The sequence below is a fragment of the Zingiber officinale genome, chromosome 7A (assembly GCF_018446385.1).
Source record: "Zingiber officinale cultivar Zhangliang chromosome 7A, Zo_v1.1, whole genome shotgun sequence".
In the NCBI taxonomy this organism is placed as follows: Eukaryota; Viridiplantae; Streptophyta; class Magnoliopsida; order Zingiberales; family Zingiberaceae; genus Zingiber; species Zingiber officinale.
In genome coordinates this window covers 73,756,162-73,781,734 of record NC_055998.1, presented here as the reverse complement: position 1 = coordinate 73,781,734, position 25,573 = coordinate 73,756,162, and the positions used below count along the sequence as shown (strand labels likewise).

Sequence of the window (25,573 nt, the reverse complement as noted above, 5' to 3'; positions counted from 1 at the left end):
AATTGATTGTTGTTAAATAATAATTGACAATGTCATTTAAACACCATAAATTCTTTCCATTAATGAGCATTAAAATTTAATAATAATTTGTGTAACAAAAAAAATACTAATTTAGATATCATCCGCTCATATCTCCCTCTAAGTAAACACTGAAAAGAAAATTCTGTAATCATTATTTTTCCAAAGAGATAGTTTCTTAGAAAGGAAAAAAAGGAAAATAATTAAAAGTTATTTAAAACATTAAATAATTTTCAAATTTGGCAAATATACTTAGTTAGTCAAGTATTTGCATATTTAATTAAATTAAAGCATCAAATTAATATTTTTTTTAAAAAATCATAACTTTGTTCTAATTTCAAAGAGTTAGGTGTTGACTTTTAACTGCCTTCTAAAAAATAGTCAAAGTAGTAATAAAAAAACACATAATGCGTGTATCTCCCCATCCTTTATGTGTTTTACATGTTAACTTTTTTAAAAAAGTTTGAGGAAATTAGAAAATTTAAAATACCAACCATCACAACTCAACAAATAAGTTTTTAATAAAATAATTAATAATATTAACGTATTTATTATTGTCGAGACTTAGAGTACTGGGTACAAAGGAAGCATTTTTATGGGAAAACCATAAAATATTGGGCTCAAATGAAACTTTCGCAAGTATTCTGAGAATATTAAGGGATCTTACACGTGGCGCGAGTACGTAGACACCTGGCTTGGTTCGCATCCATGGACCGGTCTATCCGTGTGGGTCCATTTATGACCGCGCATGCTAACTACGATACCAGAACCACAACATAAAACTTCTTTGATCACGCACGTATTGTCAATTTAACCTAAAGCTAGTGTGATTCCCATGTTAACTAACCAATGTTTGATAGATATTTCGTGAATTGTGTTTTTTTGGGTGCACAGGATTTACGAGGAGTGGTTTGCAGGTGAGTTCCTTTTAATTACTTCTCCGGTCTAACGCCGGCGGTCAAACCGCCTCCATCTCCAGTCCACTCCAAAGAAATCGTTCTCTATCTCCGTCGCTCTCTCTCTCTCTCGCTCGCCCTAATTCCCGTCGCCTATTCCACTTCTTCGACGTCGTAGCTCTTCTCCGAGATAAGGTAGCCAGGCGCCCGCGGTCGATGAGATGAGATCGGAACCCCCGGGTGAGGCGAGTGATTTGTTTATAAGCGGTGGCGTTGTTGGCATGGAGGGGACGCGGGTTGTGGCTCCGGTGGCGAGCATGATAGCATCGCTAGCCAACGTGGTGCAAGCCCTCGGACGGGGATTCGACGTCACCGCCGATGCGCGGCTGCTGTACTGCAAGGGCCCCCCTGGTTCCCGCCTCGTCTTGCTCGACGACAGCCGTGCCGGGAGCTTGGTTTTTATGGACGGAGGAATCGACCGGCAGAATCGTCTTCCCAGCGTGCCATCAGGTGTCAAAATTTCGAAGGGGAGCCACCGGCGTGAGCACTCCCGCGTCTTTAGCTTCCATCAGGTTGCTTAGGGTTTCATCCGGTTTATCGAATTCGTCCTTTCCCTTACGCGATGGTTTTAAAAAAAAATGGTTTTGAGGTGCTTTTGGAGATAGACGTTGGTTGATTTTGAACAGGATGCTGGACAAATCATAATTTGATTCCGACCTTTTGATTTAGGGAAATTCTAGTCCTGTCTTGTAATATATTTTTTTTTTTCGATATTCTGAAGCTTTATCGCTGATCACGTTGATTGATTTTACTGGCGATATACTGTAATTTTGAGCTTACAGAACTTCTTTCTTTTTTTGTCGACAGATGGCTGAGCATTTCAATAAGAAGTCAGGTATATCTGGCTCAGTGCCTCTTGGCAGCTTTAACTCAATGTTTGGTTTCACTGGATGTTGGAAGGGCGATGCTGCAGCTACAAAGGCCCTTGCGATGGATGGTTTTTATTTCCCTTTGTATGAGGTTAGGCTGATAACCGACGATCTAATGCTTCGAGATGATGTCAAGCATGCAGTTCCTTGCAATTGGAACCCGCAAATGTTGGCTAGGTTAGTAGGTAATAAACTTGATTGATTCATATCTAGATATTGCTGTGCAGCAGATGCTTATAGAAATATCTATGAAGTGGGCATTGTGTTTTTCTATTGTAATTGTAGCAATTCCTAGTTACCATTTGAAAAATGGTAAAATGTGTTGTCTTCTTTGACTTGAATAGTGGCATTTTTTGACCCTCCTCTTCTCCTTATGTTCAGCTTCATCGAGAATTTTGGAACCCATATTATTACATCCATTACTATTGGTGGTAAACATGAGGTGTATGTCAAGCAGCACCATTCATCAAAGTTAACTGGGTCAGAGATTGAGAGTTATGTTAAGACAATTGGGGATCAGAGATTTATGAATTTGGAAGACCAATCGTCTAATGCTCCCCTGAATTATGGAGACAAGGTCAGTAAATACATCCTATATAATGTTATGAGCATAATCTGTTTTGGAGACAAGTTCTAAAATTGTGGTTTATTATGACACACTAGTTGTAGCTCGTTTTTGCTAATGTTACTCCCATAAGATGAGTATAATTAAGGTGCTTTGTTGAAGGATAAAATTGTCTAAAATTGATTAAGATGATTTGTTGTTTGATTAATTTACTTGCTGGATAGCAAATATAAAAAAAAAAATCCTTAAAAAATGGCCAAGAAATGTTCGTCAGCTCCTCATTTGATAACTAAAATGTGTTGGCACAGAGGACTTTCATGGTTTGGTTTAGGAAGTCAAGTTCAAATATAATGTTAGAATGACATTTTGTAGAATTGAGAACTCTAATATAGGGGAAAACTAGTGTTGATGTTCTCTGCATGTGAGGCAACTTGAATATTGTCATCAGTAACTATAGACAGAGCAACCTTGATCATAATCTGAAATGCTCTATGCAGTTTAATTTTGATGAAAGTTTGTGTACAAGTAAACTAAATTTCATACTCAAATCAAGTGATTATCCTGTTGTGCAGGATATTGCTGTGACATTTAGGAGAAGGGGTGGCAATGATCTTGTACAGAATCATTCAGATTGGGTGACCTCCATTTATTCTGCACCGGATGTTATCAATATGACTTTCTTCCCCATTGTTTCTCTTCTTGATGGGCTACCTGGCATTCAAAATCTTGTTCGTGCAATAGACCTGTATCTGGAGTGTAAGTGATGATTATAACTTGTTGCTTTTTATGCATGTTTATATGACTAGTTTCCATTTTGAGGCTAGACTGTCTAGTTGATAAATTCTGTACTGATTATTGTTTCTACTTCACCACATGCAGTAGATGCAATGCCATAGCAAGATGTTATTTTAGTCTACTTTTAATGCCTTAATGCTGTAAGTGATTCTTTTTATGAAAGATAAACAGCAGCAATCCATAAGCATCAAACTAGTTACCACAGGGAGGACAACATACTAATGCAGCATATTATTTTGAATTATAAAGATGATTATTCAGATGCTTGGTTGGACTTTCATACATATGTTTCGCAAATGCAGAAAGTTCTTTTATTAAATGTTGTTACACCACTGTGGTTTTATGTGTGATTTAATTAGGAACGCTGCAGATATAGTCTACATGAGAAAAATTGTTGCATCTTCAGGTTTCATGTTTGGCGAAAAGTTTGAACAATAAAATTTGGTTAGCCTAGTAATAAGACTTGGATGATGAGCAAGAGAAAGCTAAGATGCTAGGAATCTTAATTAAACACAAAATGATCAGAAAATATGGCAAAACGTGATTGAATTATCAATTATGACACTTGATTTGGCTATGTATGTCAAAGTTTAAAATTTCGACCCGTGCTAAGGTTTCGGTCCCAAACCGGAACGATACGGTTTCAGTATCGTATCGTGCTGTGCCAATACGGTTTCGGTATTTTTTTATTTATATATAGTAATTATTAGATAAATATATTTATTATATATAATTTAAAAATAAGTTATATAAAAAGGACAGCCCGGTGCACGAAACTTCCTCCATGAGGGGTCCCGGGGAAGGTTCCATTGTACGCAACCTTACTCTGTTTTTTGCAAGAGGATGTTTGCAAGATTCGAACCTATGATCTTTTGGTCACATGACAACAACTTTACTTATATACTGATTTTATATAAGTTCTCCATTATTAAATAACTTAATATTGTTAGACAAAATAATTAAATATAGTTTTCTTTAAAAAATAATTAATTTATCTATAACTCGAATTAGAATTGATACATCATAATATTATAATATGTTACCTTACTAAAAGAAGTGACGTGAATCAAATGAAAGCAATGGTTCTTGTAATATTTTACTTAGATAATATTTATAGTTATCCAATGTTCAGATTAAATAATCATAATTATATAAATTAATACAAAGTACTATTTTATATATAAATTAATTATTTATTTATTTATTTAATTAATAATTTAAATAATATATATTTAAAATAGTAAAAAAATTAGAATATCAATTAATACAAAATACAAAATAATTTAAAAATATATAAAAGCATATAAATTTGATTTATTAGAATTTTTAAATAAAATTTAAAATAGTAAAAACAATTTTAAAATATTATTTAATAAAATTTATTAATTTTTTTAAATTTTAAATATATTTTTTATATTTTATTGGGATAATTTAATTAGGGTTTATGAAAGCTTCTTTAAAATATCACAATTAAGTGAAAATTGTTTGATTTATTTAAATTATAATATTAATTTTGCATAGTAACCCATGCCCACGACCCCGTGACAAGCCCGCGACGCCTCCGACGCCTGCGGATGCCTCCAACGGCGCCGAAGGCAACCGACAACACCTCCAATGGCATCAGAGGCGTCTGGCGACGTTTCCGGCGGCGTTGGAGGCGTCGCGGGCTGCCCATGCCGTCGCGCGACGACGAGCGCATGCAATTCCTTTTGGCATGCGTGCGATTCCTTATGGCACGCGCGTGATTCCTCCTGGCTTGTGACGCACGCGATGACGCGACGAAATTGTCGCTAGGTGCCAGTTTCGGTGCACGGGCGGAATAGTAAATTTCGCCCATTCAGTCCAGCACGGAGCGAAATTTTAAACCGTGGTATATGCTATTTACAATTCTACCAGGTGCTTATAACCTAAATCGTAACCGAATAAACATAAATGACTTGAAACCTTACTTACAGGTAACCTTGACTTGGCACATGGAAAAGGGAGAAAAAAAATGACTAACAGTATGATCCTTTTTGTATATCTCACAGATAAGCCACCTATAGAGGAACTGCGATATTTCTTGGAATTTCAAGTGAAGAGAGTCTGGTCTCCTCTGCCAGAAAATATTCCTGGACACCAGAGAAAGGAACCTGTATGTCCTTCTCTTCAGTTTAGCTTAATGGGGCCCAAGCTCAATGTTAGCACCGAACAGGTAAACATATAATCCTTATTAGTTTCGTTGACATGAGCACTGTCAAAATTTCTATATACAATAATTATTGCAGCAGCAGACAAACTAAGGTTATTGTTAGTCGCCAAGAAGCTCTTTACATGACTATATTATTGAGTGGAAAATAGTTGGAAAGTGAGCTTTGGTTTATGATTCTTGTTTGGGCTTCAAAGTTTGTTTGGGCAAAAAAAAACCCGGAGGAAGTCTCCCCTTTCTTGTTTTCATTCATCATTTCTTTATTTTTTTCTTCTCTCCTAGATACTCCCTTCTGAATTATGAAGCTGCGAAAAATTGTTGATTACTTGCACTTGAATGTCCAACAGCCAAAAAATTGGCCAGCTCAAACATATATACAAGAAAAAGAAAATACCTTTGATTCTACCTGCATGAACCTCCCTCCATATCCGTGGGACCGGCACTAGGGGGGCCGCTAAGGTAGCGGATCTACCTTTTTGAAGAGAACTTGAAAAAAAAATGAAGAGAAAGCTTGACATAGAATTGGCTGGCTCACTTAAATCATTAATAATTTAAACCTTTGTAGCATAAAAGTATCAGTATCTGTCCAGTATTTGCTGATCCCAGAACTTGATTCAGGTATCTGTTGGTCGAAAGCCAGTCACTGGCTTAAGGTTAAGCGTTGAAGGAAGCAAACAGAACCGGCTTGCCATTCACTTGCAGCATTTTGCAACCCTACCAAAGATCCTTCTACCACACTGGGATTCCCATGTTGCGATCGGTCCTCACAAATGGCAAGGCCCAGAGGAGCAAGACAGCCGCTGGTTCGAACCGGTCAAGTGGAAGAACTTTGCACATGTCAGCACAGCACCCATCGAGAGCACCCAGTCCGACATCGATAATCTCTCTGGCGTCCACACAGTGACAGGGGCTCAGCTAGGGGTATGGGATTTTGGAACCAAGAGTGTCCTGCACCTGAAACTATTGTTTTCCAAGGTCCCCGGTTGCACAATAAGGAGGTCAGTGTGGGACCATAGTCCATCATCCACTCTGGCACAAAAATCAGACGACAAACCCTCTTCCACATCAAGGGACTTTGCCAAGCTTGCCAAGATTGTGGACATGGCAGAGATGTCAAAGGGTCCACAAGATACTCCAGGCCATTGGCTGGTTACAGGGGCGAAGTTAGGAGTCGACAAAGGGAAGATCGTTCTACGTGTGAAGTATTCCTTGCTAAACTATTGAGTCACAGAGTTCCTCCATGTGTTCATCCAGCCATTCTTTCGACAGATAGCATGCATCATTAATTTGTTTCTACAGTAAGTTCTTTTGTACTTAATACACATCGCTCATTTTCTTTAGTTACACTTTGTTGTCCTGGTGTGATCACAGGAAGGTTTCATTTGATATTGTAACTTGATAGGATTTCTTAATCATAATGTATTATGGATCATCTCTGTAGACTTCAACTTCCCTTGCATTCCTTGGATTCTCAGAGACTTGTATGGTTTTTTTCCTTTCTCTAGTTGAGATTACTTAATCCAATCTTCCAGTTATAGATCTGAATTTTCATTTTCATTTCATAATTGTTATATTGATTTATTGTGATTGTCCCTTTTATATTCCTTTATATAAATGTTTTGGTGTTATCTCAATTTTACCTTTTAGATTCCTTTACCTAATTTTGATTTTTCTCTCCTTTTGAGTTTATTGCCTTCAGGTATCTAGTCTTTGATTTCATAAAATTCTTCATTAGTTATCAAGGTAAATTATGAAGTGCTCGTAATGGGTGGTCAACTGTCTGTCTATTAAGAAAAATAAAAATTTATTTGATAATTTCTTAATTTTTCTCTCTCAACCCTGTCAATATTAAAAACAAAAGTAAATTATAGTGTTTTATCATTTTGTATCATTTTTCAACCTCTCTTTGTATTTTCATTTTTAAAAAATATGTTTTTTTAATAAATATATACTTTTGGGGCTTTCAACAATCGTCTTTTATCTAATCGTTTTTTTAGGTAAGTTTTTAAAATTATCAAATGATATAGGATAATTTTAAAATTATTAAATTACATATTTATTTTTTATTTTATCTCTATCAGTTGACTAAAATCAATTAATAGATCAAACGACCTCGGATTGACATGAAACTAATTCATATGTATTCAGCTATCTCTCCTGATTATATTTATATCCTCAAATATTAATTTGACTAAATATGTTGAGAGCAATTATTTTTTGAAATGCGAATATGTTTGAAAATTTTAATTTATGTTCAAAAAATCATTGCTCTTAATATATTGGGTCAAATTGATATTTGAGAACATGAATATAATCAGGAGAGGTAGACGAACACATAATAACTAGTTTCATATCAATCTGAGACGGATATAATAATGAGAACTAGCTAAACACATAGGAATTAGTTACGTGTCAATCCGAAATCGTTTGGTCCATCAATCGATTTTACCTAAAATCGGTTGATCGATCAAATGACCTCGGATTGAAACGAAACAACTCCTATGTATTTGTCTACTTCTCCTGATTATATCTATTTTCTTAAATATTAATTTGACCTAATATATTGAGTACAGTGATTTTTTGAACACAGATGTGTTTGCAATTTTTAAAAATCTAAATGTTGACCAAATCAGTCGACTGATTTTTTTAAATTAGTCATTAATTTACTTTTTTTTTTTAATCAAAGTTGATTTTAGGTAAAATCAGTTGATGAATCAAATGACCTCAGATTGATATGAAACTATTTTATATGTGTTTGGCTAGTTCTCCTAATTATATCCATGCCCTCAATTTTAATTTGACCCAATATATTAAGAGTAATGATTTTTTAACACGGATGTGTTCAAAAAATTCAATTTGTGTCAAAAAAAATAACTGCTCTCAATATATTTGGTCAAATTAGTATTTAAGGGCATGAATATAATTAAGAGAAGTAGATGAATACATAAGAACTAGTTTTATGTCATTCCGAAATCATTTGATCCATCAGCCAATTTTGCCTAAAATCGGCTAATACACTAAATGACCTCGGATTGACATGAAATTAGTTTTTATGTGTTCGTCTACCTCCTTGATTATATCTATGTAGTTAAACATCAATTTGACTCAATATATTGAAAGCAATCATTTTTAGAACATGAATGTGTTTAAAAAATTTAATTCATGTTCAAACAATCATTACTTTCAATATATTGGATCAAATTGGTATTTGAGGGTATGGATATAATTAGGAGAGATAGATGAACATATAAGAACTAGTGTTATATCAATCCGAGGTCATTTGGTCCATCAACCGATTTTATCCAAAACTAGCTGATGGACCAAATAACCTCGGATTAATATAAAACTAATCCCCTATGTGTTCATCTACCTCTTCTAATTATATTCATGCCCTCAAATATCAATTTAACTCAATATATTGAGAGTAATGATTTTTTAAACATAAATTAAATTTTTTAAACACATTCATGTTTAAAAAATTACTGCTCTCAATATATTGAGTCAAATTTATGTTTAAGAGCATGAATATAATCAGGAGAGGCAGACGAACACATAGCAACTAGTTTCATGTTAATCTGAGATTATTTGGTCCATCAGTCAGTTTTGGGCAAAATCGGTTGATGGACCAAATGACTTCGGATTGATATGAAACTAGTTCTTATGTGTTCGTATATCTCGCCTGATTATATTTATACCCTCAAATACCAATTTGATCCAATATATTGAAAGTAATGATTGTTTGAACATGAATTAAATCTTTTAAACACATTCATGTTCAAAAAATTATTGCTCTCAATATATTGAGTCAAATTGCTTTTGAGGGCATTGATATAATCAAGAGAGGTAGCCGAACATATAGAAACAAGTTTTATGTCAATCCAAGATCATTTGGTTCATCAACTGATTTTACCTAAAATTGACTTTGATAAAAAAAAAAAAAAGTAAATTAGTCGACCAATTTGAAATCAATCGACTGATTTAATTAAAATTTTGATGTTTCGGCATTGAGTAAAATCGATTCGACTGATTAAAAAATCAATTGATTAATAGGGGTAACATGGAAAATGGGTATGTGATTTGATAATTTTAAAACTATCATTCGCGATTTGGTAATTTTGGAAACTTATTTACATAGTTCGGTAAAAGGTTTTTTAAGTAAAGTGATCTTGTCCGATAGCTGAGAAGATGGTAGGCTGGGAATGTAGCTCTGCAGTTGATTGGATGAAGACTCCTTACTATCCTACAAAACCAGGAGCGTTAGTGCCGAGCTAGAAAGGGGTTCCCAGCATTGACCCTCTAATGCTCAAGTCAATCATCAGCTTAATGGAGAAGAATAGTAGAAAAACTGTAGCAGTGAGTGTGTTGAAAAGTAAAGTATCGCATACATCCACCTGTGAATGGGAACCCCTTTTATAGTATCATTGTAGCGTTTGTGCGTATCTCAAAGCCATTGCATGTTTTCTAAAGCATCTTAGGAAAAGATAAGTCAAAAAGTGTTTCTGACACTTTTTCTTAAACGAGCACATAAATCTCTAATGTGACAAGCTGAAAGCTTCTCAAGTACAATTTGTATGCTGTACATGCTCTGTTGTTAGCGACACAAACTTCCAAAAGGGTACGGTGAGATATGCTTGTGGGTCCCGTTATAGGCCGATCGAAAATAGCTCAACTGGGGCATCACCATCTTGGCTGTACAGAGTAAAGCTGCTAACCTGTCCCTCACTCAAGTGTCTGGTTGTCGAAGGGATGCATGTCGTCCAACCGGACATAAGGTCAACTCAGACAGGACAGTGTTAGGATGTATACTAAAAGTCTAACTTTTTGAATGAACATTTATTTTGAAATAAGAATCACATTGGTCAAATTCTACATTTATATTAAATATAGTTATCCATTTAATTTATATTATAGATAACATGGTGTGTGGTGTCGCATAGAAGATCATGTTATCAATTCCTTATAAATTATAAATAGTAGCTCACAACTAAGATGGAATGGGACAAACCATTGGAATAATTGTAGTGTAATTTGGTATTAGTTTATCTTGACTATAAAATTACATTAGTACACTATGTGTGTATTGAGCAGGACCATTTGAGGTTGTTTCTTTTTATACTGACTGCATAAAAGAACAAAACCTCTATTATTATGGATGTGTGTACTCTTAATGCTGATATAATAACAAGCACATATACTTAGTATGTATTTCTTTAATTTATCAATGGATGAGATTTAGTTCGTTAAATCAATAGGCCCGATAAGTTGGGAAATAATATTATTTATATGGTGTGTTATTAATTATAGAAGGAAACTGTGTCCCAGTAATCTAGGTTGATGATGTCCCTTGAAGAGCTCATAAGGATTGTCATGTAAACCCTGCAGGTGGACCTAGTCCGGCATGACAATGAAGGTGAGTGGTACTACTATTGGAGCTAGATATTAATTAAGTGAGTTATCAGTAACTCATTTAATTTGTGGACATTTGATATCTTAAACACAGGGAGATTAATGCACTCATGAAAAGAAAGAGCTCATAATGTAATTTGGGATTGGTGTGGTAGGTCAATAATAACTCTTTAGTGGTATGAGTTATTATTGATGAACTTGAGTTGGGTGTTCGGGACGAACACAAGAAGCTCAAGCTCATTGGGAGACCAAAACCAATTTCTCCTCTTGATCCCTGTTGTAGCCTCTATAAAGCCTTGTATCCACCAAGTCCACTTCTTACCGAAGTAATAGGCTGGACACATCCTTGCTTGGAGCAAGGGGGCTGGCCAAGCATTTGCTTGGAACCCAAGAGGTGGTCGGCCAAGCCATGCTTGGTTTCCAAGCATGGGGCCAGCCACACCATTATAACTAAAGGGAGATTTTATTTTTTGTTAAAATCTTTCCTTTTATAGCCATTCATGAAGGAATTTAAAAGAGAAATTTTAATTTTAAAATTTCCTTTTATAGCTATCCTCATGGTTTTAAAAGAGAGTTTTAAAATTTTAAAATCTTTCCTTTTATAGCTTTTTTAGTTGTAATTTTGGTTTATAAATAGTGGAATCTTTACTATTCCTATAATATATATATTTATGGGATAAAAGATCATATACATATTGCTTTTTTAATTTTTCTTTTTGATTCGGCCATAAATACACTGTATAGAAATTTTCTTTTTTGTAATGAATTGATCGGTCTTTTTCTTTTTTATATGAAGAAAATTTCATTGATTCTTTATTGTGAATCGTACAATTTTGATTGATTTTTTTCGATCTACAAAAGATTAAAGAGAGATTTTAATTTTGTTTAAATCTTTCCTTATTTGTAGTTATTTATAATGTTTAAAAGAGAGATTTTAATTTTTGATAAAACTTTCCTTTTTTGTAACCATGATTTAGAAAGAGAAGTTTTAATTAATCTTTCCTTTTTTGTAGTTGTCTACATGTTTTAAAAGAGAGAGATTAATTTTAAAACTTTCCTTTATTGCCATGTACAATAGGAAATTTAGAAAAGAGAGATTTTAATTGTTCTTAAAATTTCCTTTTTTAAGGGGAGGCCACAAATAAGGAAGTTTTAATTGTTTAAAACTTTCCTTTTTTGCCATGACCAAGGATCATAAAAGAGAAGGAGAGGGTGCCTCATGAGATACACAACCTTAAGCCTTCTCTCTTTTCCTTGGTGTGGTCGGCCCCTTCCCTTCTCCCTTTCTCTTAGGTCGGTGCCCCACTTATCTCCTCTTTTGCTTCCTTAGGGCCGGTGGTATCAAGGATTGAAAAGTCCTTGTGGCCTGTTGCTTAGAGAGGAAGAAGAAGAAGAAGAGGAGAAGCACTTGGTGGCCGGTTGCTTGGAGGAGAAGAGGAGGAAGAAAGTTTCCTATTTTGGCATCCCTTGGTGGCTTGAGAGTCTTGGAGGAGAAGAAGTGGTTCGGGTGGATTTCATCTTGGTAGATCATTACCCACACAACGTCCAAGAGGAGGAGGAGAGGAATACAACAGAAGATCAAGAGGTCTTTAGCTACAAAGAAAGGTATAACTAATTAATAGTTTCCGCTTTGAATTAATTAATTAGTTTTCTTTGCATGGATTCTGAAACACCAACACAAGAGGCTAGCGATTTTATATTTCAATTTCATTTTATCGATTTTGTATTTTGATTTTGCATTTCGATCTTGTGTTTCTATTGTGGTCTCTGTAGTTAAACCTAGGGTTACTGTAAGAAGTTAAATATCCAATTACTTTGAAAGACTTTGTCTAGGAAGTGGTGGATGATCTCATAACCAAGAAGGCCTAGTGCCTCGCCATGTTTAACCTGGAAGCCAATATTTGAAATAGATATTTAATCAACTTCTGTAATATGGTTTAACTTAGGAAGATCACATCAGTTAAATTTAGAGTAAAAATGTTAAGTATCGTTTCCAATCCAAGTTTAACTTCTAAAGAGAAACTTGGATTAATAATGTTAAGCATCATTTGCAATCCAAGTTTAACTTCAGTAAAGCACATGGGTAGCTTGGTTAAGTTCTGTGCTTGTACAAATTTTTGTAAGGGGAAACAGAATGGTGTTCCGAGTAGCAACCAATAATTGGTATCAGAGCTAGGTTTATGCCTCTCTGTGTTTGGTTTTCAGTTAAATTATGCACTTTTCATACACATATTTAGGCGGGATAATAGTAGGATGTGTAAATAGATTAACTCTGTGGTTGCAGGCATCCTAGATCCAACTATTATGGTCATATTGTGTTTATGTGTGATTGGACCCTCGGACACGTCGAGGGTATTTTATATGTGTGCATGATTGTAATTATTAAATACAACAGGAGCTGTATTAGTTTTAGGATTTTACATTTTTGTTCGATCTATATTACATGTACATTCCTTCGTGGAATATATGATCGATAAATATAAAATTTTATTTTTGTCGCGGATTGTATCCTTGCGAGGCATGGTGCTATTTGAGGACTAGAGGCACGGTGGAAAAGGAAGCATGATGGACGCGACGACGTAAATCCGTTGGCGGCGGCTAGGGTTGGTGGCATACGGAGGACAACATTGGATGAGGCCATAATAGTTGGAAAATTAGTTTTCATATTTATTGCCTTTTATGTTGTGATGTGTGTGCTGTGTTTGTGTGCTTGTGTGCATGTTAAAATTCCTCGTTTCTAAATAACTAAGTGGGAGAAGAATTAATTAAATTCCACGGTCTCCATTACTGGTTTGTAAGTGATGCATTCAAATTTGCGCGTTGACTCTGAGTGTCTTCCTCCACATCAGATGAGTTTGTTTGCAGGTCACTAGATCAAACTTCCTTAATGGATGATTATAAGAAATTATTTAGGAGTGTGTGATCTTCTCGATCTGAAGGGGCATAATTCTATTTAATGGACTTAGTATCAAGTAATGGTATACACTTAGGCGCATTTAATAGTATCCTCCCCATCGGAGTCACTGCTATTATTTGTGTGACCGAAGAAAAACTAACTATTAATTTTATTTTTCATAAAGTTAGGTTGACAAGATAATAAAATTAATGGGTAAACCCCCCCCTCTTACAAATGTTCGAATTTGTATACATCCACATTATCGTGGCATATAAAATTCACGGTGTTTGAGGTGTTGGTGAATTTAAATAATATTGTTTGAGGAATCAATATTATTTTAAATTCTAAGGTTTTGACCAAATATTTGATAGACCAACTATTAATTTTATTTGCCATAAAGTTAGGTTGACAAGATAATAAAATTAATGGGTAAAACCCCCTCTTACAAATGTTTGAATTTGTATACGTCCACACTATCGTGGCATACAAAATTCACGGTGTTTTGAGGTGTTGGTGAATATGATATTGAGGAATCAATATTATTTTAAGGTCTTGACCAAGTATTTTGTGATTCTTAGGATTTCAAATGGCTTTCAATCCCCTAGCTATTATATTAGAAGAAAACAAACTTACTAGTCTCAATTATATTGATTGGAAACAAAAGGTGGACTGTCCTCGCAAAATTGAGAACAACAAATGTGTATCATATTCATTAGTTGTTGAAACATGTTTAGTTGTGTTATCTACCGGTACCTGGTGAGTAGAGACGGGAGCTACTGATCGTGTCTGCAATTCATTGTAGGGGTTCTAGGAAACCCGATGACTACATGGAGGGGAAATCACCGTCTACATGGAAAATGCTATGAAATTGGCGGCTGTTGCAGTGGGAGATGCTTATTTATCTTTTAGGAATAAAACATTGATTTTGAGAAATTGTCTTTACGTACCAAGTTTTAGAAAGAACTTGATTTTAGGATGGATATTCTATCTCTTTTGATGACAAAGTTGTTATCTGTTCTGGTACGTTGGTTGGCAATTTATATACTCTAAATCCAATAACTCCCACGATGCAACAAATGGAAATTAATAACACATCTTCTAATAAGAGAAAGCAACCTTCGGAAATGAACCAAACATATCTTTGGCATCTAAGGCTAGGTCATATTAACTTGAGTATGATTCAAAGGTTAATAGCCGATGGAATTTTGGGTTCATTGGTGGTGGAAAACTTTCCAACCTGCAAGTCTTCCTTGGAAGGAAAAATGACCAAGAGACCTTTTAAGGTTAAGGGGCATAGAGCCAAAGATATATTGGAATTGGTTCATTCTGATTTGTGTGGACCTATGACTATCCAGGCAAGAGGTGGTTTCAAATATTTCATCTCTTTTGTAGATGACTATTCGAGATACGGGTACATTTACTTGATGTGCCGCAAGTCTGAGTGCTTTGATAAGTTCAAAGAGTACAAGGCTGATGTGGAGAAACGTCATGGTAAAAGTATTAAGACACTACGGTCTGATCGTGGTGGAGAGTACCTCTTAGGAGAGTTTAGGAGTTACTTATCAGAGGTCGGGATTCAATCCTAACTGTCTGCACCTGGTACACCCCAACAGAATGGTGTGGCAGAATGAAGGAATATGACTCTTATGGAAATGGTTAGATCAATGATGAGTTATTTAGAATTACCAAATTCATTTTGGGGATATACTCTGGAAATGACACTATACATTTTAAACATGATACCTTCTAAGTCAGTACCCTCTACTCTCATAGAATTTTCGAATGAGTGTAAGCCTAGTCTCAAGCATATTCGGATTTGGGGTACTCCAACACATGTACTGAAGGGAGACACTGATAAGTTGGAATCACGAATTGAAATTCGCTTGTTTGTGGGTTATTCTAAAGGAACGAAAGGTGGTTTATTTTATAGTCTTAAAGATCAGAAGGTCATTGTTAGCACCAATGTCTGATTTTTAGAAGAGGACTATGCAATGAACCATAAGCCCATGAGTAAAATTGTTCTTGAAGAAATAAGAGAAGACATGTCTATTGTAGTACCAACGGTACAAGATGATATACCACAAGAAACTGCAACACGTGTCACAAAAGATGCACAATTACAAATAATGACTCATCGTAGTAGGAGGGTTGTTTTTGGAGAGTCTTCAGGACTTGATTCCTGGTGAGCATGAACCTGATCCCTATACATATGATGAAGCAAGAGATCTTGGAACATCTGGTTTAATGAAGTGATCTAGTCTTATGGATTTATTCAGTGACTAGATGGGTCTTGTGTATATAATAAGAGTGATGGAAACGTGGTGGTATTTCTTGTACTATATGTAGATGACATTTTGCTCATTGGCAACAATTTCAAAGTGTTGTCAGACGTAAGGATATGGTTGTCCAAGTGTTTTGATATGAAGGACTTGGGAGAATGTGGGCATATTCTTGGGATCAAAGTAATAAGGGATCGCAAGAAAAAGATATTGTCCTTATCCTAAGCTTCATACATTAATACTATCCTAGCTCATTTTAGCATACAAAACTCCAAGAAAGGTTTTCTACCTTTTCAACATGGAGTACCCTTATCTAAAGAGATGTCTCCTCAGACATCAAAAGAGATAGAGGAGATGAAGGCGGTTCCTTATGCTTCGGCTGTAGGAAGCCTAATGTATGCAATGCTATGTACGAGACTGGATATCTGTTTTGTCGTGTGCATGATTAACAAATATCAAAGTCACCCAGGACCGGGACACTGGACTGCCGTAAAGCATATATTAAAGTACCTAAAAAGGACTAGAGATTATATGCTAGTTTACAAGGCAGATGATTTGCTCCCAGTGGGTTACATGAATTCAGATTGATAAGGACAATAGTAAGTTGACCTCAGGATTTTGTGTTTACTTTAGGAGGTAGAGCCATAACAATGGAGGAGTGTTAAGCAGCAATGCGTTTCAGACTCCACCATAGAAGCTGAGTATGCGGCAGCCTCTGAGGCAGCCATAGAAGCTGTATGTCTTAGAAACTTCATGATGGACTTAGATGTGATTCCTGGTTTGTCCAAAATTATTACAATTTATTGTGATAATAGTAGTACAGTAGCAAACTTGAAGGAACCACGAGCCCATAAGACAAGTAAACACATAGAGCGCAAGTACTGTTGGGACCTTTATGCCCGCTAGAGGGGGTGAATAGCGGCTCGTCGCGTGTTCATCAGTTGCATCTTGATGATGTGTAGCGGAATACAGAGACAAAAACAAACCACAATGCTAACACTCGGATTTACTTGATATCCACCTCAAGAAAAGGTGACTAATCCAAGGATCCACACACTCGAGCACTCTCCACTAGTAGACAGCTCCTTCTCGGTCGCAGCTGGAAGCAGAGAAGCCTCGTACAAACACACACAACACTCACACAAGAAGAAATACAAGAATACAACTGAAATACACACTTCTTCTTTCTTACTTGTTGCTTGTTGTTGCCTCTTGAACCTTGGGAATGCACCCCAAGAGTTTTCAAGAACTGGCAGAGAAGCTCGGAGAAAATCGCTGGAAAAGCTCGCAAAAATTGTAGGAGAAAGATCGCACAGATCTAGTGAAGAAAACGCTCCACCCAGGCTATATATAGTGCTCCCAATCGATTGAGATCAACCCCAATCAATTGCCATGTTACATCCGCACAATCCTAGCCTTCCATCACCTACATCCTGCGCAATAGTCGAATCCCAATCGATCGATCAATCAATTGGGACAGTCTAAATCGATTGGTGGATCGATTCAGACGCTTTCTATGTTCTCACTATCGCGCGAGAACTTCTCTGCCCAATCGATCGGTTGATCGATCGACAGCTCCCAATCGATCGCCCAATCGATTGGGAAGGCCTCTGTGCTCGCGAATTATGATCTCAATCGATCGACCAATCAATTGGGCCATTCCTTCCTTCACAACACACTCCAATCGATCGACTGATCGATTGGACCCTAGTTTAATCGATCGACCGATCGATTAAACACTCTGAACTTGACTCACACTCAAGTCCAAAATCCCAAACCCAACTTCCGGCCAACCGTGACCTGTTGGGTCTCCATGCCTAGCACTTGGCCACACCTGACCAACCTCGAACTAGCCTTCTAGCCTCCTCCATCAGCCTTGCATCTCTCGGATATCTCCCATCCTTCACGCCTTGCCTTCAGGAGCTTCCTTCGGCCTCATCCTAGTTGTCGGCTTATACCACTACACTCGACCAACCTCGAACTAGCCTTCTAGCCTCCTCCATCAGCCTTGCGTCCCTCAGATATCTCCCATCCTTCAAGCCTTGTCTTCAAGAGCTTCTTTCGGCCTCATCCTAGTTATTGAGTTCTCCTTGCCAAGTCACACTAGGACTTATCTTACCAAGACCACATGCTTGGACTTACAACCTTTGCCAAGATCACACTTGGACTTTCCAATTGCCTGGCTCCTCACCAGGACTTTCTCCTTTGCCAAGATCACACTTGGACTTACCTTGCCAAGACCACATGCTTGGACTTACAACCTGTGCCAAGATCACACTTGGACTTCCCAATTGCCTAGCTCCTCACCAGGACTTTCTCCCTTACCAAGATCACACTTGGACTTTCCAAATGCTTGGCTCCTCACCAGGACTTTCTCCTTTGCCTAACCTCCAGTTAGGACTCCACCACTACCTAAACTCCAGTTAGGACTTCACCACTGCCTAACCTCCAGTTAGGACTTCCACCACTACCTAAACTCCAGTTAGGACTTCACCACTGCCTAACCTCCAGTTAGGACTTCCAGACGCCTAACCTCCAGTTAGGACTTACAGACGCCTAACCTCCAGTTAGGACTTACCTAGTCAAGTCTCCTGTCATCCCTGACCTACTTGACTTGTATTCTCATCAACCTGGTCAACCCTTTGACCATCTCCATAACTGGACAATTGCTCCAACAATCTCCTTATATTGTCAAACAACAAAACTCAGATCACGACTCAAGCTTGACTCAACTCAATCTTAGTCAAACTGGTCAAACTTGACCTATGGAAATTGCCCCAACAAGTACCACCTAATACGAGGAGAGGTTGTTGTCACCAAGATTACATCAGTAGATAACCTGGCAGAGCTTTTGATGAGCATATTGAGAGGATGGAAATCATATGTATGGCAGTATATATGGCAGCATAGTCTTTTAGTATAAGTGAAAGATTGTTAGGATGTATACTAAAAGCCTAGCTGTTTGTATGAACATTTATTTTGAAAGAAGAATCACATTGGTCAAATGTCTACATTTATATTAAATGTAGTTGTCCATTTAATTTATATTGTAGATAACATGGTGTGTGGTGCCTCATAGAAGATCATGTTATCAATTCCTTATAAATTATAAATAGTAGCTCACAACTAAGATGGAATGGGACAAACCATTGGAATGGTTGTAGTGTAATTTGGTATTAGTTTATCTTGACTATAAAATTACACTAGTACACTATGTGTGTATTGAACAGGACCATTTGAGGTTTTTTCTTTTTATACCGACTGCATAAAAGAACAAAACCTCTGTTATTATGAATGTGTGTACTCTTAATCCTGATATAATAACAAGCACATATACTTAGTATGCATTTCTTTAATTTATCAATGGGTGAGATTTAGTTCGTTAAATCAATAGGCCCGATAAGTTGAGAAATAATATTATTTATATGGTGTGTTGATGATTATAGAAGGAAACTGTGTCCTAGTAATCTAGATTGATGATGTCCCTTGAAGAGCTCATAAGGATTGTCATGTAAATCCTGCAGGTGGACCTAGTCCGGCATGACAATGAAGGTAAGTGGTACTACTCTTGGAGCTAGATATTAATTAAGTGAGTTATCAGTAACTCATTTAATTAGTGGGCAGTCGATATCTTAAACACATGAAGATTAATGCACTCATGATAAGAAGGAGCCCATAATGTAATTTGGGATTGGTGCGGTAGGTCAATAATAACTCTTTAGTGGTATGAGTTATTATTGATGAACTTGAGTTGGGTGTTCGGAGCGAACACAGGAAGCTCAAGCTCATCGGGAGACCAAAATCAATTTCTCCTCTCCGTCCCTATTGTAGCCTTTATAAAGTCTTCTATCCACCAAGTCCACTTCTTACCGAAGTAATGGACCGGACACATCTTTTCTTGGAGCAAGGGGGCTGGCCAAGCATTTGCTTGAAGCCCAAGAGGTGGCCGGCCAAGCCATGCTTGGTGTCCAAGCATGAGGCCGACCACACCATTATAACTAAAGGGAGATTTTATTTTTTGTTAAAATCTTTCCTTTTGTAGCCATTCATGAAGAGATTTAAAAGAGAAATTTTAATTTTAAAATTTCCTTTTATAGCTATCCTCATGGTTTTAAAAGAGAATTTTAAAATTTTAAAATCTTTCCTTTTATAGCTATCTACAAAAGATTAAAGAGAGATTTTAATTTTGTTAAAATCTTTCCTTATTTGTAGTTATTTATAATGTTTAAAAGAGAGATTTTAATTTTTGACAAAACTTTCCTTTTTTGTAACCATGATTTAAAAATAGAAGTTTTAATTAATCTTTCTTTTTTTGTAGTTGTCTATATGTTTTAAAAGAGAGAGATTAATTTTAAAACTTTCCTTTATTGACATGTACAATAGGAAATTTAGAAAAGATAGATTTTAATTGTTGTTAAAATTTTCTTTTTTAAGGGGAGACCACAAATAAGGAAGTTTTAATTATGTTTAAAACTTTCCTTTTTTGCCATGACCAAGGATTATAAAAGAGAATGATAGGGTGCCTCATGAGATACACAACCTTAAGCCTTCTCTCTTTTCCTTGGTGTGGTCGGCCCCTTCCCTTCTCCCTTTCTCTTAGGTCGGTGCCCCACTTATCTCCTCTTTTGCTTCCTTAGGGCCGGTGGTATCAAGAATTGAACGGTGCTCGGAGTAGCAACTAACAGACAGTGGGCCAAGAAGCTTATTATTTGTCTCTTAACTCCAACTACAAGTTTGCAGAGGGCGACTGTTCGGACGGTCACGTTCGATTGGCATCGAGGGCCCATTCGACCAACCTTGTCTGATCTGTAGTCTTGATTCCTTAACCATTTGACTTTGACCTCCATGTCAATTGGTCTTCAATGATCTGATCCACTTTTGGTGGGGCCCATCTATATCCCCATATCGCAAGCCTTCTCCCCAAGTCTAGTTCAAGGAGGCTAAAAGTTTAACTAACTGGACAACTAGTATTTTCTGCAACTCTTCTTCCTGATCGGGCATTCTAGGGTTTAGAGCCGCCACTTGGCTATCACAATCACCACTCTTACAACACTTTAGGAAGTTGATCTCATCCCGATCGGGAAATTCCAATATTGACGAAGCTCGGATCCGATGTGAACCACACTTGGCTATTTATTATCTCTTTGCTGATCTTTCTCCTACTCGGGAGACTCTAAGACTGATGTCGCTCGAACCCGATATGGACAACACTATCCTTATTAGCCTTTTTCTAACTTACTTCCCAAGAGGTCATTCATCTCAGTGCCTTTTAATTGTTGCTAACGTCACCTTGACTTCTTAGAAATCACTCAAATTCTCTGCCATTAATTTAAAGTACGTCGACCATGCCTTTTAATCATACGCTCCCATTCCTCATTAATGTCACCTATAGTTGAATGCCATGTGTTGTAATTTTCTGCCGCCGCATGTGTGACGTGACAGATGACTGTTTGGATCTGATGTGACGACTGCCTTTTCGAATTTGATAGCCAAGATTAAACCTCGCTTTCCCAAGGCCTTGATTAGACAGCTCTAGATATCCTTCGACCGGGATTTTGAAGCCTTTACTTCTTCTTTCCGGTATCGCATTCATCTTCTTTGTCCGTCTCCTTGCTCTCTGACTTTTCTTTCTCGCCAGTGAATTTTTTTCAATAAGTCTTCTTCTTTTCCTCCTATCGATCTCTGATTTTCATTTTCTTTCCATGGCGTGCTCTCCATCTCTATCCCCAGCTATCCTCGGGTTGCGGTAAACTTCTACCGAGTCAAATTTTAATGACAACGAGGTAGACCAGATGAAAATTACCTATTACATTCCCAACAATCACCAAATCGCCATCCCTTCTACCTATGATCATCCCCACATACCTCCGAACGACTTCCTTCTTTTCTTCAAAGACCAATTATATGTTGGTCTGTGATTTTCTATTCAACCTTTCTATTTTTTAAAAAAATGTGTAGGTATTTTCACATCCCATTATCATAGTTAGTACCAAATTCATTTAGGTTATTGTGCGTGGTTTTGACACTATTCCATGTGTATGGATTCCTCTTTTATCGCGCATTTCCACTAATTTTATTACCTAAATTTGTTCGATCTAGGCACCTTCCTCTTTCAAGTCCGAGTGGTCGCCGTCTATTTTGAAAAGATGCCCACTTCTAATAAGGGCTGGAAGGATCACTATTTCTATGTCTAAGTTCCCGACCGACCCGCCTTTCCGATCAGTTGGTAGATGGAACTGTCGAATGCCCCCAAGTTGGGAAAGTACCGGTAGGAGCTTACCTACCTTCAAGCAGCAACGCGCTTGGTCGGTCAGAAATACCATATATACAAGCTGTTGCTGGAGAGCGTCCTGTATATGTTCGGGTTGAATCTCATTCGAGCTTGGCTGTCCGGCTCCTTTGGTAAGCCATCTTTCTTCTGTCATTTTTTTTTTTAATCTGACTGATTTCTCTTTCTTTTTAGCAGTCCAAGTCATGTTCAAGTCGTTACTCAGCGACAAAGGCAAACTATCCGATGGAAAAATCAACACCAGGGGGGCTACCGAGCTAGAAAGCCATGAGCTATTACCGGTTGGGCAATCTGAAGAACTGACCGGTAAGGTAGGAGCAAGCCGGGCGACAGCCAGTGATGCCGCTAGGGGTGAGCAATCAACCCGCCAAACTTACCAACCCACTTATACTGACCCGAACCGAACCCAAAAAAAATCCGCCGGATATAGGGCCGGATGTATGGTCCTGATATTGCATTAACCGATCTAGTAGGGCCGGATAGTTTTTTATCCCAATAATCAAATCAACCCGATCTGTGATCACCCCTACTTGTAGCAACTACTGTCGATAAGTTGCTACATGTTGTAGTAGTTACTGTCGATAAGCTGTTACACATTGTAGCAGCTATTGGCGATTAGCTGCAACAACGTGTAATGAATAATGTCTATTATCATTTTAAAATATTTTATTTTTTATTGTTTTATATTTATATTTTATATTTTATATTTCATTGGATATAGGGTCGGATATCCAAATAACTGACAACCCGTCGGATATCTGATGCATAATAACTGCCGGATATAGGACTAGATGTAGGTCCTAATATTGTATTATCTAATCTAGTAGGGCCGGATAGTTTTTTTACCCTAATAACCGAAACAACCCAATCTGTGATTACCCCTAGATGCCTCATCTAACACTGGCGAGCTACCTCTTGAGCGCCCATCTATAGTGCCTATAATGGTTCCTTCGAAATTGACCACCTCTGGCGAGCCACTGATCTAGTGCCAACGCTAGAAAAGTCTCCGGTCAGAGGCGTCTTCCTGCTCGGAGGCCTCTATTCCGTAAACTTTTACGGCTGCGTCGGCTCCACGACCCTCATTCGAGTAGGGTGAGAGTTCTTTGTTCGTAGTCCTAGAGAGGGCGACTGACCTACTGACTCCTCCATCATCTGATTGAACCCCTTCCCTGTCTGAGCTACTGACTGGGGCGACCATAGCACAATCGATTCCTACCTGATGCCACCATCGGCTGACCCGCGACCCCTACTTCGATTATCCATTCCTCCTCAATTTCTAAGTTCGGGGGCAAGGCTACTTTAGAGCCTTCAGATCCGAGCAAGGTTCGATCAATCGAAAAGACATTCGGTCGAGTAATCCTTTGAGTCGACCGATCCCTCTATCGGTTGACTGAACCATCAGCTTTCCTTCTTCGTCCAGATCCGATCATGACCTCATTAATAGTATTTATTGTTCGATCGACTGATCATCTTGTTTGGTCGATCAAACAATGTATTTTTCTTGTTAGCCAAGATATGCCATTAAGTCTTCATTAATGAGGTAATCATTCGGTAGTTTCCCTGGGTTTGGTTGACCGATCAGCCTGTCTTCTAAATTTGCTTTGGCTCGATCTGATCTCTGTTCTGTATCAACCTTGTTCAGTCAATTGATCCATGGATTTGGATGATCGATCAGACTTGTTCCTACAAAACATAGTTAAACAATATATGTCCCTGCAAAATAAAGGTTAGCACAGTATAATGTATGAGTAGTAAGATGCATGAATAATATTTTATAGTTGAACTATCTAAATCTCAACTTGGAAATATTTCCCATTTCTTTAATTAGATCAGTGACCTAGGGTTTGTCCCTTTCAGGAACATGACCTCACTGTCGCTCCTCTCCAGTTGTTTACCTTAACTTACCTGCCAAACATTGGTCCTCTAGTCCTGTTTGGACTTTGCCGCTTAGCATCGGATTGTCTCACCAAGACTTCCTCTCGATTTTTGGTCCTCCAGACCTATCGAGCTTCCCTGTCAAGTGTCAAGTCCTCTCAACCCACTTGGGCTTCTTGCCTAGCTTCCACGATCTGCTAAGACTTTCCCGGTTAAGTAAACATTCTGCACACTCAATCAACTTGTTAGATCACAACATGACTTAACTTAAACCTTTGACAATATCAAAACTAATGTTCGATTTTGGTGCACCCTGCACCATAATGATGCTAAGTAGGAGGTCAAAATATGATAATAACACATATGAACCCGTCTGCTAGTGGTAATACCTGCTGAATAAATGATGGTATGAAATATATGCAAACTAATGTCTATATCTAGCCTCTGACATAATGAATAAAGAAGGAATGAATGAAATGAACGCATCATGACTATATCCCGAGTAGTCAGAGGTAAAATGCATGTGACTAGGACCCTATAGAGAACATAGTCCTGTATCCTAAGGGTGACCGAGCTAAACTGGGTTATAATAGGTACGCGCCCCCCCCCCCCCCTCCCACAAAAAAAAAAAAAGAAGAAAGAATATATCGATATCGAGAGTGATATGCAAACAGGGATCACCAAATGGTAGATCCCTAGGGGATAACACAGGAAAGGACATGCAGAAGGTCGTAATCCTAAAAAGTCTCTAATGATAGTAAGAGAGGGCGTAATGTTGGTACCGACAACCCTAGTGGTGTAGGTAACATCATTAACTTTAATTAAATTGTTATACAATTAAGCACACAGACCTATGCTTATGGAACTAAAACAATATACTAAACTCTGTAATCTATAATAGTCAATGACTTCTATACAGGGAATGTATGTTCATAAAAAGAGACTCCTATCTATATATCTAGAATGCAACGGGACATATGTAATGGAAGAAAATCGAATCTTAAGTTCTTCGATTGGAAGCCTAGGGTCCGTACTAGAAGTTAAGTGACCAACACCATTATTTTATCTTTTCCTAATTAAAAAAATACTAAAAATAAAATTCTAAATTATTTAGTAACGCGTCATGAATATTAATAAGAAAGAATTGACGATCTCTGTTGATCCCTAGTAACATGGCTTAAGAATTGGAGGAGAAAGTTTTTAAGATTTTTTTGTATGAAGAGAAAAATATTTTGATTTGTCCACATTTTTTTTCTTTTTTTTTTTTTGCTTTTTAAGTTGTTAAAAGTTCCAATTAAGTTAAAAACTAAATTGTTTAAAAATTAATTTAAGTTAATAGATTTATTTAAGTTAAAAATTAATTAAGTTGTTTAGAAATTAATTAAGTTGAGAAATTAATTTAAGTTAAAAATTAATTAAGTTGTTTAGAAATTAATT

The 25,573-nt window shown here is 37.1% G+C and overlaps 1 protein-coding gene across 1 annotated transcript; it reads left to right on the top strand.

The window, feature by feature from the left end:
• Nucleotides 1–964: 964 nt before the first annotated feature.
• Nucleotides 965–6,915, top strand: LOC122001536 (MACPF domain-containing protein CAD1-like). Its single transcript, XM_042556326.1, has 6 exons — nucleotides 965–1,486; nucleotides 1,782–2,020; nucleotides 2,225–2,420; nucleotides 2,981–3,164; nucleotides 5,234–5,397; nucleotides 6,010–6,915. The coding sequence occupies exons 1-6, from the start codon at nucleotides 1,136–1,138 to the stop codon at nucleotides 6,613–6,615; spliced, it is 1,740 nt and encodes a 579-aa protein (XP_042412260.1). The 5' UTR covers nucleotides 965–1,135; the 3' UTR covers nucleotides 6,616–6,915.
• Nucleotides 6,916–25,573: the final 18,658 nt, after the last annotated feature.

Excerpts from the sequence above, each read along its gene's own strand:
- LOC122001536 (XM_042556326.1), top strand. The coding sequence starts at position 1,136 with ATGAGATCGGAACCCCCGGGTGAGGCGAGTGATTTGTTTATAAGCGGT. Across the intron at positions 1,487-1,781 it reads GCGTCTTTAGCTTCCATCAG|ATGGCTGAGCATTTCAATAA; the intron begins GTTGCTTAGGGT and ends TTTTGTCGACAG. Across the intron at positions 5,398-6,009 it reads TCAATGTTAGCACCGAACAG|GTATCTGTTGGTCGAAAGCC; the intron begins GTAAACATATAA and ends AACTTGATTCAG.